The sequence below is a fragment of the Ursus arctos genome, unplaced genomic scaffold (genome assembly GCF_023065955.2).
Source record: "Ursus arctos isolate Adak ecotype North America unplaced genomic scaffold, UrsArc2.0 scaffold_12, whole genome shotgun sequence".
NCBI lineage: Eukaryota > Metazoa > Chordata > Mammalia > Carnivora > Ursidae > Ursus > Ursus arctos.
The window spans coordinates 42102682-42118195 of record NW_026622786.1 but is presented as its reverse complement, the minus strand read 5'-3'; the positions used below and the strand labels follow the sequence as shown (position 1 = coordinate 42118195).

The 15514-nt window shown below is 38.6% G+C and overlaps 1 protein-coding gene across 3 annotated transcripts in view; it reads left to right on the top strand.

The window, feature by feature from the left end:
* Positions 1-15514, top strand: part of MIGA1 (mitoguardin 1) — a 96352-nt gene that overhangs the window by 75194 nt on the left and 5644 nt on the right. For 2 of the 3 annotated variants that reach the window (XM_026497766.4, XM_026497769.4), the window contains exons 9-15: positions 6107-6225; positions 6481-6553; positions 7455-7541; positions 8678-8776; positions 10825-10959; positions 12575-12628; positions 14858-14974. In XM_026497766.4, coding sequence (XP_026353551.1) covers positions 6107-6225; positions 6481-6553; positions 7455-7541; positions 8678-8776; positions 10825-10959; positions 12575-12628; positions 14858-14974 — 684 coding nt within the window. The remainder of the gene's footprint in view (positions 1-6106; positions 6226-6480; positions 6554-7454; positions 7542-8677; positions 8777-10824; positions 10960-12574; positions 12629-14857; positions 14975-15514) is intronic. The other variant, XM_048220417.2, reaches the window with a different exon arrangement.

Below are 15514 nucleotides of genomic sequence, written 5' to 3'. Positions count from 1 at the left end.
ATGCCCCCAACAGGGGAGCAGCAAGTTACACAAGCCAACTCTTAACCACAATAAAGAGACATATAGATAAAAATACACTAATAGTAGGAGACCTCAACACTCCACTATCAGCAATAGACAGATCACCTAAGCAAGAAATCAGCAAAGAAACAAGAGCTTTGAATGCCATACTCGATGAGTTGGACCTCATAGATATATATAGAACACTACACCCCAGAACCAAAGAGTACTCATTCTATTCTAATGCCCATGGAACATTCTCAAGAATAGACCATGTTCTGGGTCACAAAACAGGTCTCAACCGATACCAAAAGAAATTATTCCCTGCATATTCTCAGACCACAACGCTCTGAAATTGGAACTCAACCACAAGGAAAAATTTGGAAGAAACTCAAACACTTGGAGACTAAGAACCATCCTGCTCAGGAATGACTTGATAAACCAGGAAATCAAAAATCAATTTAAACAATTTATGGAAACCAACAAGAATGAAAACACAGCGGTCCAAAACCTATGGGATACCGCAAAGGCAGTCCTAAGGGAGAAATACATAGCCATCCAAGCCTCACTCAAAAGAATAGAAAAATCTAAAATGCAGTTTTTATATTCTCACCTCAAGAAGCTGGAGCAGCAAAAGAGGGACAGGCCTAATCCATGCACGAGGAAGCAGCTGACCAAGATTAAAGCAGAAATCAATGAATTAGAAACCAGGAGTACAGTAGAGCAGATCAACAGAACTAGAAGCTGGTTCTTTGAGAGAATCAATAAAATTGACAGACCACTGGCAAGACTTATCCAAAAGAATAGAAAAAGGACCCAAATTAATAAAATTATGAGTGAAAAGGGAGAGGTCACAACCAACACCAATGAAATTGGAAGGATTATTAGAAACTTTTATCAACAGCTATATGCCAATAAATTAAGCAATCTGGACGAGATGGAGGCCTTTCTGGAAACCTATAAACTACCAAGACTGAAACAGGAAGAAATTGATTTTTTAAACAGGCCAATTAATTATGAAGAGATTGAGTCAGTGATAAACAACCTTCCAAATAACAAAACTCCAGGCCCGGATGGTTTTCCTGGGGAATTCTACCAAACATTCAAAGATGAAATAATACCTATTCTCCTAAAGCTATTTCAAAAAAAAGAAACAGGAGGAAAGCTACCAAACTCATTCTATGAGGCCAAATTTACCTTGATCCCCAAACCAGGCAAAGACCTCATCAAAAAGGAGATACAGACCGATTTCCCTAATGAATATGGATGCCAAAATCCTCAACAAGATCCTGGCTAATAGAATCCAACAGTACATTAAAAGGATTATCCATCATGACCAAGTGGGATGCATCCCTGGGATGCAAGCGTGGTTCAACATTTGCAAATCGATCAGCGTGATACATCATATCAACAAGAAAAGACTCAGGAACCATATGATCCTCTCAATTGATGCAGAAAAAGCATTTGACAAAATAAAGCATCCTTTCCTGATTAAAACCCTTCAGAGTGTAGGGATAGAGGGTACATTCCTCAATCTCATAAAAACCATCTATGATAAGTCTACAGCAAATATCATTCTCAATGGGGAAAAGCTGGAAGCCTTTCCCTTAAGATCAGGAACAGGACAAGGATGCCCACTCTCGCCACTATTATTCAACATAGTACTAGAAGTCCTTGCAACAGCAATCAGGCAACAAAAAGGGATAAAAGGTATCCAAATCGGCAAAGAAGAAGTCAAACTGTCTCTCTTCGCAGATGACATGATACTCTATATGGAAAACCCAAAAGAATCCACTCCCAAACTATTAGAAGTTATAGAGCAATTCAGTAATGTGGCGGGATACAAAATCAATGCTCAGAAATCAGTTCCATTTCTATACACGAATAATGAGACTGAAGAAAGAGAAATTAGGGAATCCGTCCCATTTACAATAGCACCAAAAACCATACGTTACCTTGGAATTAACTTAACCAGAGACGTAAAGGACCTATATTCTAGAAACTACAAATCACTCTTGAAAGACATTGAAGAAGACACAAAAAGATGGAAAAATATTCCATGCTCATGGATCGGAAGAATTAACATAGTTAAAATGTCCATGCTACCCAGAGCAATCTACATTTTCAGTGCTCTCCCGATCAAAATACCGATGACATTTTTCAAAGAACTGGAACAAATAGTTCTTAAGTTTATATGGAACCAGAAAAGGCCCCGAATCTCCAAGGAACTGTTGAAAAGGAAAAACAAAGCTGGGGGCATCACAATGCTGGATTTCGAGCTGTACTACAAAGCTGTGATCACAAAGACAGCATGGTGTTGGCACAAAAACAGACACATAGACCAATGGAACAGAATAGAGAACCCAGAAATGGACCCTCGGCTCTTTGGGCAACTAATATTTGATAAAGCAGGAAAAAACATCCAGTGGAAAAAAGACAGTCTCTTCAATAAATGGTGCTGGGAAAATTGGACAGCTACATGCAAAAGAATGAAACTTGACCACTATCTCACACCATACACAAAGATAAACTCCAAATGGATGAAAGACCTCGATGTGAGACAGGAATCCATCAAAATCCTAGAGGAGAACATAGGCAGCAACCTCTACGACATCAGCTAAAGCAACCTTTTTCATGACACATCTCCAAAGGCAAGAGAAACAAAAGATAAAATGAACTTGTGGGACTTCATCAAGATAAAAAGCTTCTGCACAGCCAAGGAAACAGTCAAAAAAACTAAGAGGCAGCCCACGGAATGGGAGAATATATTTGCAAATGATGCTACAGATAAAAGACTGGTATCCAAGATCTACAAAGAACTTCTCAAACTCAATACGCGAGAAACAAATAAACAAATCATAAAATAGGCAGAAGATATGAACAGACACTTTTCCAATGATGACATACAAATGGCTAACAGACACATGAAAAAATGTTCAAAATCATTAGCCATCAGGGAAATTCAAATCAAAACCACACTAAGATACCACCTTATGCCAGTTAGAATGGCAAAAATTGACAAGGCAAGAAACAACAATTGCTGGAGAGGATGTGGAGAAAGGGGATCCCTCCTACATTGTTGGTGGGAATGCAAGTTGGTACAGCCACTCTGGAAAACAGTGTGGAGGTCCCTTAAAAAGTTAAAAATTGAGCTACCCTATGATCCAGCCATTGCACTACTGGGTATTTACCCCAAAGATACAGACGTAGTGAAAAGAAGGGCCACATGCACCCCAATGTTCATAGCAGCATTGTACACAATAGCCAAATCGTGGAAGGAACCGAGATGCCCTTCAACAGATGACTGGATTAAGAAGTTGTGGTCCATATATACAATGGAATATTACTCAGCTATCAGAAAGAATGAGTTCTCAACATTTGCTGCAACATGGATGGCACTGGAGGAGATAATGCTAAGTGAAATAAGTCAAGCAGAGAAAGACAATTATCATATGATTTCTCTCATCTATGGAACATAAGAACTAGGAAGATCGGTAGGGGAAGAAAGGGATAAAGAAAGAGGGGGTAATCAGAAGGGGGAATGAAGCATGAGAGACTATGGACTCTGAGAAACAAACTGAGGGCCTCAGAGGGGAGGGGAGTGGGGGAATGGGATGGACTGGTGATGGGTAGTGAGGAGGGCACGTGTTGCATGGTGCTTATAGGGGACTAATGAAGCATCGAGCTTTACATCGGAAACCAGGGATGTACTGTATGGTGACTAACATAATATAATAAAAAAATTAAAAAATATATATATATAATAATTATTGGTGAAGGTGTGAAAAAATCTAAGTCATTGTACATCGCTAGTGGGAGTGGAATAGGGTGTGGTCTCTTTGCCAAACAATTTGGCAGTTCCTCAAAAAGTTAAACATAGAGTGGGGTACTTGGGTGGCTTAGTTGGTTAAGCATCAACTCTTGATTTTTGTCTCAGGTCATGATCTCAATGTTGGGAGATTGAGCCCCACATTGGGCTCTATGCCCTGCTTAAGATTCTTTCTCTCTCCCCCGCCATTGCCCTCAAAACAAAAGTTTAAAAATTAAAATGTTAAACATAGAGTAACCATCTGACCCTTCCTTCCTCTTGTAGGTATATACTCAAGAGAATTGAAAACATTAAAAACTTTTACACAAATGTTCAACGCAGCCTTACTCATGATAACCAAAAGTGGAAACAACCTAAATGTCTATCAATTGAGGAATAGATAAAAAAGGAAAGTGGTATATCTATACAATTCTGCCATAAAAAGAATGAAGTACTGACACTAGCTACATCATAGACGAACCTTGAAAACATTATGCTAAGTGAAAGAAACCAAACACAAAAGGCCACATATTGTTTGTAAACATGAAGTTTCCAAAGTAGGAGACTCCAGAGACTAAGAGTAGATTTAGCTCCCAGGGGCTAGAGAAAAGGGGAAATGGGATGACTGATGATAGGTAAGGGGGTTCCTGCTGGGGTGGTAAAAATATTCTGGAACTAAAAGGTGATGTTAATTGCAAAACCCAGTAAACATGCTGAAAAAAAAAAACCCTGAATTGTTCGCTTGAAAGGATGAATTTTATAGTATGTGAATTATATCTCAATAAAGGTATTAAAAAACAAAAGAAGACATGGTGTATGTATATACAATGGAATATTACGCAGCCATCAAAAAATGAAATCTTGTCATTTGCAATGGCGTGGATGGAACTAGAGGGTACTATGCTAAGCAAAATAAGTCAATCAGAGAAAGACAATTATCATATGATCTCACTGATATGTGGAATTTAAAAACAGGGCAGAGGATCACAGGGGAAGAGAGGAAAAAATGAAAGAAGACAAAATCAGAGAGGGAGACAAACCATAAGAGACTCTTAATCTTAGGAAACAAACTGAAGGTTGCTGGAGGGGAGGGAGGTGGAGGGATGGGGTAACTGGGTGATGGACATTGGGGAGGGTATGTGATGTAATGAGCACTGGGTGTTATGTAAGACTGATGAATCACAGGCCTATACCTCTGAAACTAGTAATATGTTATATGTTAATTAATTGAATTTAATTTTAAAATGTTTATTTAAAAAAACAAGAAAACAGGGGTACCTGGGTGGCTCAGTTGGTTCAGTGTCCAACTCCTGATTTCGGCTCAGGTCATGATCTCGGGGTCCTGAGATTGAGCCCTGCATCAAGCTCACACTCCGCACTGAGTCTGCTTGTCCCTCTCGCTCCCCCTCTGCTCCAGCTCCCTCCCCACCCCGCTTCCAGCTTGCACACCAGCTTGCTAGTGTGCATGTGTGTGCGTGCGCACACGTGCTCTCTCTTAAATAACAAAATCTTAAAAAAAAAAAAAAAAATCCAGGGGTACCTGGCTGGCTCAGTCGGTAGGGCATGCTACTCTTGATCTCGGGCTTGAGTTCAAGCCCCTAATTGAGTGTAGTGATTACTTAAAAATTTTAAAAAGATCTCAACAAAACAAAAAGACAAAAACCCCTACGACGTGCTATATAAATGGATCACCTCGTATTGAAAAATGAAAATCACTCCAAAGCTTTCTTGCTTAGCTGGCTACTCTATAGTGTTTGCAGTTGTTGCTGCTTAATGGATTGTCAGAAGCCTGGAATTTCATCTGCAGAGCTGTTATGCTAGCCAGAGGTGCATGACTGTTTTTCAGTTACACAAAGGTTAGTCAGTGCTGGCTATGAAAAGAAATTCCTTAGAATTGGCCAAACTGAGATGGCAGTATTTTTGTAGAAAGTTTTACTTCATTTACAATTGTGAGTTCTAATATTTTCAAGCATTCTTTGGATGATAAAATCCTCCCCTCTTTTTTTTTTTTCCAATGCTTCATCTTCAGTTATTCTTATTGAACTATAAGGTACTGCTTTTCTGTGTATCCTGTGGATTTAAGTTGTTGAATTCAGAAGCTTGATATAAAGTTATACTCATTTTTACAACTTGAAATAAAGTGAATTTAGAACTCACTAGCTGTAAAATCTCATGGAATGATTTTTATGGGTTTAATAAAATTGAGTATGTTTTGATGTTAGCAAGATCCTGTTTTCTATCTTTTATAGTTTTTCTTCTTCTATCAGTGTAATCTGTTGTAACGCACTGTATTCCTAGCTCGCGGAGCACAGACAAGGACGGCATGCCTACAGTCTAGAGTCTCTCTGCCACTGCCCCTTCTATGAGGAAGCCATGCATTTAGTTGAAGAAGGGAAAATTTACTCAAGAGTGCTTAGGTACCATTTCAGTTTTGCTTTTGTTTATGAAAAATATGAAGGTGCTGTTGCTATGTTTGTGTAATATTTATTAAAGATGTTTATGAGAATGGGGGAAATGTCTTTTAGGCTCAAAAATTTTTTTTTACGTTTTTGTCATTATTGAAAAGACATGTGTTTTATATTAAGGTCCTGATGTTAAGCCTTGAATCCAGATTTATAGTGGGCTTGGTCTTGAATGCAGTTTAACAGTTGTCTTCCCTGTTTATTACATAGAACTGAAATGTTGGAGTGCCTCGGAGACAGTGATTTTCTTGCCAAACTTCACTGTATTCGACAGGCTTTTCAGGTATTTTTTTTTTAAACATTAAGTGACTTTACCTAGCCCCTCATCCCCACCCTTATGCTACAGAGTCCAGCTAAATATAAACAGGACAGCTCTTTGCTCTTTATTATCCTTATTTTTAAGGGCAGGTATAAAATCTACTAAGTTTATTTTTCCTGCCTGCTACTTCCTTTCATGTGTCCCCGTTTGTCTTTGTCCTCTGCCATGGCTTCCCAGGTCCACCACACTTTGTCAAACAGGGAGTTCTGATGCTGCAGATGCGTACAAATGGCTGCTTAAAATAAAAATCCTCTTATTATCAATTAGTATGTTTTCTAGATTGTTTTGTATTTGAATCACTTGTAAAATCACTGATTTCCTAAAATGAAATAAGATCCCTGAACAAGGGGCGCCTGGGTGGCACAGCGGTTAAGCGTCTGCCTTCGGCTCAGGGCGTGATCCGGGCGTTATGGGATTGAGCCCCACATCAGGCTCTTCCGCTATGAGCCTGCTTCTTCCTCTCCCACTCCCCCTGCTTGTGTTCCCTCTCTCGCTGGCTGTCTCGATCTCTGTCGAATGAATAAATAAAATCTTTAAAAAAAAAAAAAAAGATCCCTGAACAAAAAATTCTCATTATTTTTCTACATTTTGGGGACTATGTAACATTTATTTTGGATTTTCTAATATTAAATTGACAGAATTTAATATCGTATTTATTTCCCTTTAATCTTTTATGATTATAGGTTTCAAGAGCTCTTTTTAAAGCCTTGTACAACTTTTCTCTGTGGTCTACCTGTGGAAATAGTACCACGTGCAATGCATTGACTGTATCAGGGTAATTTATGTGTAGATGTGCTATGGAGTCAAATGTCCATTCAGATTAATTATAGGTTTCTTTTTTCTTTGGCATTGGATATTTTTTCAGGTAATACTTTCAGAAACAGCCAACAGGATATTCCTTGCTGAGAGTGGAAGGAAAATTTTATCAGCATTAATTGTGAAAGCACGAAAGGTAAACTTGTTTTGTTGGCAAGTTGTTTACTGTTGATTACTGAAGATTACCATACATTACATTGTAATACATTGAATTTGTAACAGAAGAAAAAGTTCTTCTAGATCGTTGCAAAGGTTCACATATGAAAAATAAATTACCCAAAGAGCATTGACTTCTACTTGGGTTGATTTAGTTTCTATGTATGAAGTCGACACTATTTTGATCAAGTTGTTGCTCATACATTGTTTCCAGTTTGCTGTAAAGTCTGTGAGTGTCGTGTGGGGCTTATCATTAGATCTAATACTACAGCCACCACTATTATTTCTAATACATTTTCACTTACCTCCCTCAAATCCTGTTCAGTAAGGTTCCGGGAAATAGTATAGATCTCAGATATCTGGAAATACAAATTGAGCTGCCTCTTACTCTTATTCATGGGACTGAATGAGGCAGAGCCATCACAAGAACTTCATTAAGACTGTAAGGAACCCCTTCCCTTTATGTAACGTTTGTCCAGATGTTGAGAAGAAGTAAATAAAACAGGTCTTCCTTGAGCCATTTGAACACCTGGTTTTCTGACCCATCCTTTTGAACCTCAATCACCTCATTTGTATAATAGAATTATATTTATGATACACTATGTCAGAGGGTTCTTACGATCATTAATTAAATGAGAAGTGAGAAAGCAAAATTTTTTAAAGTGCAAAATAAATGTAAGGTGATATTAATTACTTATAATTCCCAGTGTAAATCTTACGTTGCTTTCTTGACCTTCCTGTGACAGATTAAACCCAGTGATTTCCCCTAGAGTTCCTCGAAGAGGCATGGAACTGCATCAAAAGCATCACATAGTGTCTGCTGTCACCAGGTTTTTGTTTGAAGGACTGACCTAGATAGGCATACATATTTGATTAGTAAGCAGTTTGCTCATGACATTTTACTAATGTTCTTAGTCTGGGGTTCTGCCAAATGTTGGAACAACAAAATATTAAACCAAGTGTATATGACATACCTTGAAAATGTATTTTAATTCAGTTCCTTAGTAGAATAAAGATCTAACAAACACACTTGAAGAGTAACTAACTCATTTACTTTGTAGGCTTGAGCCTTGTTACAAAGTTGAGTTTAGGATTAAAGTGTGTTTTCTTCTGCAGAATCCAAAGAAGTTTGAAGATGTTTTTGATGAAATGATATATTTTTTAGAGCAGACCGATCACTGGGATAGTACTGAAATGGAACTTGCTGCTAGAGGAGTAAGTTTAAATTTTTTTGTAATATTCATTCCCCTTAGTTATGTACATAACGATATTTATATAATCTGAGGCCACTGTTTCCTTGTCCTTGTTAAATGGCAGTAAAACCAATTATGTGGTAGTGGTTATGACAGTCATAAACAATAGCAACCACAGTCTTTATACTTTGAGGCAATAGTTGAAAACGATTATTTTTTTAAGCCCTTCCTTCCTTCCTCCCTCCCTTCCTACCTTCCTCCCTCCCTCCCTTCCTTCTTTCCTTCCTTCCCTTTTCTTTCCTTCCTCCCATTCCTTTCTCCCTCCCTCCTTCCCTCCTTCCTTCTTCCTTCATCAATAAAAAGGCCCAGCAGGATGAGTGGTGGCCTTTACAGGGATGGTTTTGAATGGGACAACAGACAGTTTAGAGGGACCAGGATTAAACAAATAATTAAATATATTGAGAATAATGGGAGCCAGGTTTTGCACACTCAGGAAGGAAGGTATAAAAAGCCAAGATTGGAGTAGGAGCTGTCTGTGTGAATTTGTAGTTTACTCTGTGTGTGTGTGTGTGTGTGTGTGTGTGTGTATTAAGATGTAGAAATAAATATAAAGGTTTGCATATTTAGAAGCATATGTATACTTCCTGGTTCTGTTCACCAAGAGTCTGGGAGCAGCAACACCTCAAAAGAAATTACTCCTAGCACATGGAGTTGGCCTCTAAGTACCACTGTTCACTGAAAGGAACCTAGGACTCCTTGGAAGAATGGCTGATTTCAGCACTGGGATAGGGGAAGTACCTGATGAGCCTGGAACATTTTGTTGTAACAGAAGCTTAAAGAATGAGTTTGCAAGGGGCTGAAAGGCTTTGTAGGCAGAGAAAACAGTCCGTACAAAGACAGAAAAACATACTCTTTCTTTTTTTGGTGTTCCCTCATTTGGTGGAGGGATTGGTGTCCATTCAGTTGTGCAGGCCAGAAACCTGGGACTCACACTTTACACCTCCCGGTCCTTGCCTACCATATCATATTTACGTCTAAGTTTTGTCAGTTTTTTTAGTTTCTTCATCTTCTCTCTAATCCTGCCAGCACCATTGTGCCCGAGTAAACACTCTGTATCCCTGGGCTACCTCTGAGTCTTTGCACTGCCGGATTCCCTGGCTACTCCTCCCTCCCTGGCACCACCCTCTCCCTCCTCTCCATTCCAGTCTCTACACTGCTGCCAAACAGTCTTTAAAAAATGCAGATCTGATCATCCATCTCCCCTCTACCACTACCCCTCCAAAATACTGGATAAAATCCAAAATCATGAACATAGACCTAGCCCTTCCTCCTTGTCTCCAGCCACTTGCCCCTGTGCCCTTTGCTAGAGAGGGCTACAGCGCACTTTTGATGATTTTCTTCAACTGAACACCACTATGTTCCTTCTTCCCTGAAACACTTTGACAGGTATTTCCCATATCTGGGATGCCTCGGTCCCCAAAGAAAGGCCTCTCTGACATGTGGTCTAGATTAGAATCTCCATCATAAGCTCTCATAGTCCGATGTCCTTTTTCCTTTACTGGGTTTATCACAGTTCATAACTGTGTATTTGTGGGGTTATTTGTTGCTGTCTGTTTTCCCACTAAATTCTAAGCATCTCATTTGGTTGCCATGGAAGTTTGAGCACCTGGTATGGCATGTGGTACAACACGGTATGCATGACTGAATGAAGGAGCAAGAGGCTCATGATGTGGTGGGGAAGACGGGCAGATATCCCAGGAACTGTAGACCAGAGCAGATGGAGCATGGTGGGTACCGTAATCAAAGCCTGAACAAAGGACTCTTAGAATACAGTGAAGGAGAGATTAATTTCAGCTGATGGGCTCTAGGAAGGAACAGCTATTATGCGAATTACAGTTTCTGGTGGTGAGTTGTTTTCATACTTGTCTCTTTTCCTCCTCTTTTTTTGTCAGGGATATAATGTGAGTCAACTGTAAAGACCCTGCTGTTAAAAAGCGTGAAGCCCTGGTTCAGACTGTATTTCAGCTCTATGTAACAATAATTTGTGTTTTAACTCATAATTTAATGCAGGTGAAAAATCTAAATTTTTATGATGTTGTTCTGGATTTTATATTAATGGATTCCTTTGAAGATTTAGAAAACCCACCCACATCCATACAGAATGTAGTAAATAATCGCTGGCTAAACTCCTCCTTCAAAGAAACTGTAAGTGGTGGTTTACCTTTTTCTCAACCATTTAAATTTGATGAGAAATGGTCAGAGCTGGGAAGATCAATAAGACTTACTTACATATTTGCCTATAGAATGACTAGCGTGGAAACTGGGCTCAATCTTTGATACTGGGATCAGCTGTGTATGAGACGCAACATCCTCAGATGAAATTCCCTTTGGCTCTTCTGTCTGTCCCTGCGCTGACCTGCAGGACCCAGTGTTTCTTCAGATCTCAGACTCAGGCTTCAGACCAGTTCAGGCCTAACCAAAAATTGTAACTGAACTGGCTCCGTGACTAACCTGAAATATAGCAGTTGTGAAAAGGCAGTATGTCTTTTTTAGAGAAAAATATGGAGATTTATGTTCTCAAATACTATCAAAAATTAGGGGAGGAAGGAGTGCTTCACTGGCTGAGGTGATAGAGAGTGCAACTCTTGATCTCTAGGTTGTGAGTTCAAGCCCCATGTTAGTGTAGAGAGTATTTAAAAATAAATTTTTTAAAAATTAAAAAAAGGGGGAGTAAGAGAAATAGGCATATGCAAAAAATAAAACAGGTTTAAACTATATTCGATACTTTGAATGTTATCAGTTTCTCTTGTTTTTTGAACTCAGATCTCTATTTGACTTTGTTTTGTGTGCTTTAAGTGTGTACCTGGAAGGAAGTAGGGGGAATAGATATTTATGCTGCAATTAGAATGCCTTTAAAAAAATGTTCCAGCTGCCTATTTCACAATTATTTTGGAAATTTCTGATATTAAATTTTAAAGCATGTTTAATAAATTCACTTTTCACTCAAAATATGTTTTAACCATAAAAGGTACATGTTCTCCCATTTCTTAACTGATTTGGTAAAGTGATCTTGATCAAAGTTGGGCCATGCCAGATGTCCTTAAGATCCACTTGTATGTTTCAGTCCCTTTCATTAAGGCTGTATTCCTTAGTTCTTTCTTGGAGTAAAACTGTTAGCTCTGGGGCGCCTGGGTGGCTCAGTCGTTAAGCGTCTGCCTTCGGCTCAGGGCGTGATCCCGGAGTCTTGGTCCGGAGTCTTGGGATCGAGCCCCACATCAGGCCCCTCCCCTGGGAAGCTGCTTCTTCCTCTCCCACTCCCCCTGCTTGTGTTCCCTCTCTCGCTGGCTGTGTCTCTGTTGAATGAATAAATAAAAATCTTTAAGAAAAAAAAAAAACAACTGTTAGCTCTACCCACAGCTATTTCCAGCAGTACTATTCCTGAAGAAAAAAAACACTACGTTGTCTTCATTACTATGCATAAAACAGCTATTGTATATGTGTATCTGTGTACCCATATTTTCACTCTTTTCCCATAGGAGCAGAACTGAAGAACTCTGAGAGTTGAATTACAGTTAACCAAGTTTCTTGGTACCAGAGCTCAGCCTTTTTCCTTCAGTGGCTTTGCATTTAATTTTAAAACTTATAAAAACAAAATTCCTTTTCATTATTATTCACGAACAATAGAAGGATCCTGGACTGGTTAATGTTTTGAACATTTTAAACCCATAAGCCTATGAATTTCTAACAAAAATCACCCCGAATGCAAAGTTTATGTAGTCATAAATGCAAGTCTTGCTTTTTCTCCTCTGCATATATTTAGGCTGTGGCTTCAAGCTGTTGGTCAGTGCTGAAACAGAAGAGGCAACAGATGAAGGTAAGCTTCATTATGCCATGGACTTCTTCTTTTTTGGGTAATTTGAGGCTCCTGTCAAACTGCTGAGTCAGTTCTCAAGTGGGGATGGCAGCTCATAGGGACCATCCCTGAAGCTGGGCGAGTGACTTGTTGATACTGGGTTCGCTTCCCATTTTGAATTCCTTCTCCCTTTCCCTTAACATTCTGTATAGTTCAGTAGAGCAAATTGAGGCACGCATGGGATTTCTAGTATGTGAGAGAGGGTTTAGGGTTAGAAATGTCTTGGATAGAATTTTTAAAATGATTCTAGGGACCATGTATGTGAATAATTCTTGTTGAAAACGATTCCAGAGTGGGGCGCCTGGGTGTCTCAGTCATTAAGTGTCTGCCTTCGGCTCAGGTCATGATCCCAGGATCCTGGGATCGAACCCCACATCCCAGGATCCTGGGATCGAACCCGCTTCTCTCTCTCCTCCCTGCTTGTGCTCTCTCTATCTCTGTCTCTGTCTCCAAATAAATAAATAAATAAATAAATAAATAAAATCAATAAATAAAATCCAATAAATAAATTAAATCTTTAAAAAAATAAAATAAAATGATTCCAGAGGGCAACCCTCTCAGGTCCCCTCCCTCTTTGGGAGCTTTGTACTCTATCATTCAATAAATTAAAAAAAAATGATTCCAGAGACCCTGTGTTTTAAACAAGCTTTCCAAATGATGATTATAAACTCTAACATTTGGGAACCACTGGTTTGGGGCTAGGGAGCAGACTTATAGACTTGGGCTTGACTCTCACAGTAGCTATTATGACCTGGGCAAGTTCCTGACTCTCAGCTGACCTCCAGTTCTCCTGTTTGAAGAATGGAATTGGTACCTACTTCATAAGGGTAGGTGTAAGGATGAAACGAGATAATATCAACCAGCTTCATTTAAACATAGAATGAAAAATATAAAAACGAGATTAATAAATAATAGTTTCCATAATAATCATGATAGTAATAACATATATAACTTTATGTCTTCTTAGAATAAATCTTGTACCTTAGACTAGTCTTCTGTCCATAGCCACAGATTACGTATATATCTCACCTCTTGGAGAACTAATTTCTATACCTGGAATGCCATAGTCTTTCCTCTGTATTTAAATATATCTTACCTATTGTTGAATTCAGCTCAATGTTATTACTTGCAGAAGCATGTCTCTTCATCCAGCTCATGCTAAAGTCCTACCTGTCTGAATTCCTACTACAGTTAGTCTATGGGATTTAGAATTTTAATATATGCAGAACCTCTCAGACTAAATGATCACTTCAGTGCATCCTTCATAATTTTTTGGCCTTCGCTGGTTAGCTATGTGTTACTTAGGACAGGTTACTTACCTCCTCTGATGTATCACTTTCTACCTGATTGAAATGACGTTAACAGGACCTACTTTTTCAGGAACGTTTTATTAGATTAAATAGAACCTAGCACATTATCTGGAATATAATGGGCACTCATTAAATGGTACTTGCTGCTAGAGTATATATTTTTTTAAATTGAGGTTTGGAGCCTATAAAATAGAAAATAACCCCTCCAGGAGACAGAATCTTAAGGCATAGTTATCCCCCGTTGATGCCATATGACAAATCCCACAGGATGTTATTTAACAAGGGAAATTCAGAAAGTTATTAATAAACTTCGGTTCCTGTGTGTATTACTATTGCACGAGAAGAGGTAGTAATTACACAATTAAATGCTTCAATAATATCTGGTTCCTGCACTAAAAGTTAGGATTCTAATTAGCAAATTTTTGTGCTTAGTCATTTAAAAATCATTTTGGTCTTTTTCAGGTAGTCTAATTAAGTGATTGAATGGAACTGTTTAATAGCTGAAACCATGGTAATCTCATTCATCCTAAAAATTATACTGTGAAGGAACACCATAGCGTTCTTGTTATTGCTTGGTTGTAACACTGATGTGATTACTTTTTATGAAGTATTTTTATGAGGTGAAAATGCCTTCAAGAAATAACGTTCCTCAGCACATTTGAAACTGTTGGCTAGGATATGAAAATTATATAAAACATTCTGTGACTCTAAAAGTTACTTGTAAGCTTATTCACTTTCTTAGTAGGCTGGCTCAGCGTTAACCCTTGGGCTGTCCTCAAAAAGAGCTGATGATATGATGGACAGCAATTTAAATCTCTCGGCTAGAGATAGCTAACTCAAGAAGGTAAAAATAACTTGATTCTCCTTTACTTCCCAACAGATCCCAGATGGATTTTTTGCCCATTTTTATGCCATTTGTGAGCAGATCAGCCCTGTCCTCGCCTGGGGCTTTTTGGGTCCTAGAAATTCTCTCTATGATTTATGTTGCTTCTTTAAGGTATGTTCAGTCATTGAATCATCTCTTTTTTTCTAATCGAAAAGTGGACGAGGCTTTATTCTGTTTTGTTTTTGCTTTTGTAGAAAAAAGAATGTTCATGAAAGGTAAAGTTATAAAAGTCACCTAAATTCAGTGTTTAAATGCCGGTGGAACATTATTATATAGATTTGGTGCTTTATCCTGGAGTAGATTCAACAAGTCCATTCACCTCATCAATTCCTCCTATAACGGATACGTGCTTTTGTGTGGTGTTACCGTGTTACAATCAAGTTGCTGCAGACAGTTGTTCTTTACCTCTGGACCCTTCTGAAATGTATAAAACAATACTAATGTGTCTTTGTTGCACATGTGAGCAATTTAGAAGTAAGTTCTGGTTTAAGGTAACGTGAATGGTAAACCCCAGTTGTGAGAAATAACATGGGAGTTAACGGTTGTATCCCAACATCAGCAGTTCACCAAAACAGAAATTATAGCTCCTTGCAGAATCTTCTGCTTGGCAAAGTGCCAAGAAAAGTCTCACTATTTCATAGTCTTGAATTT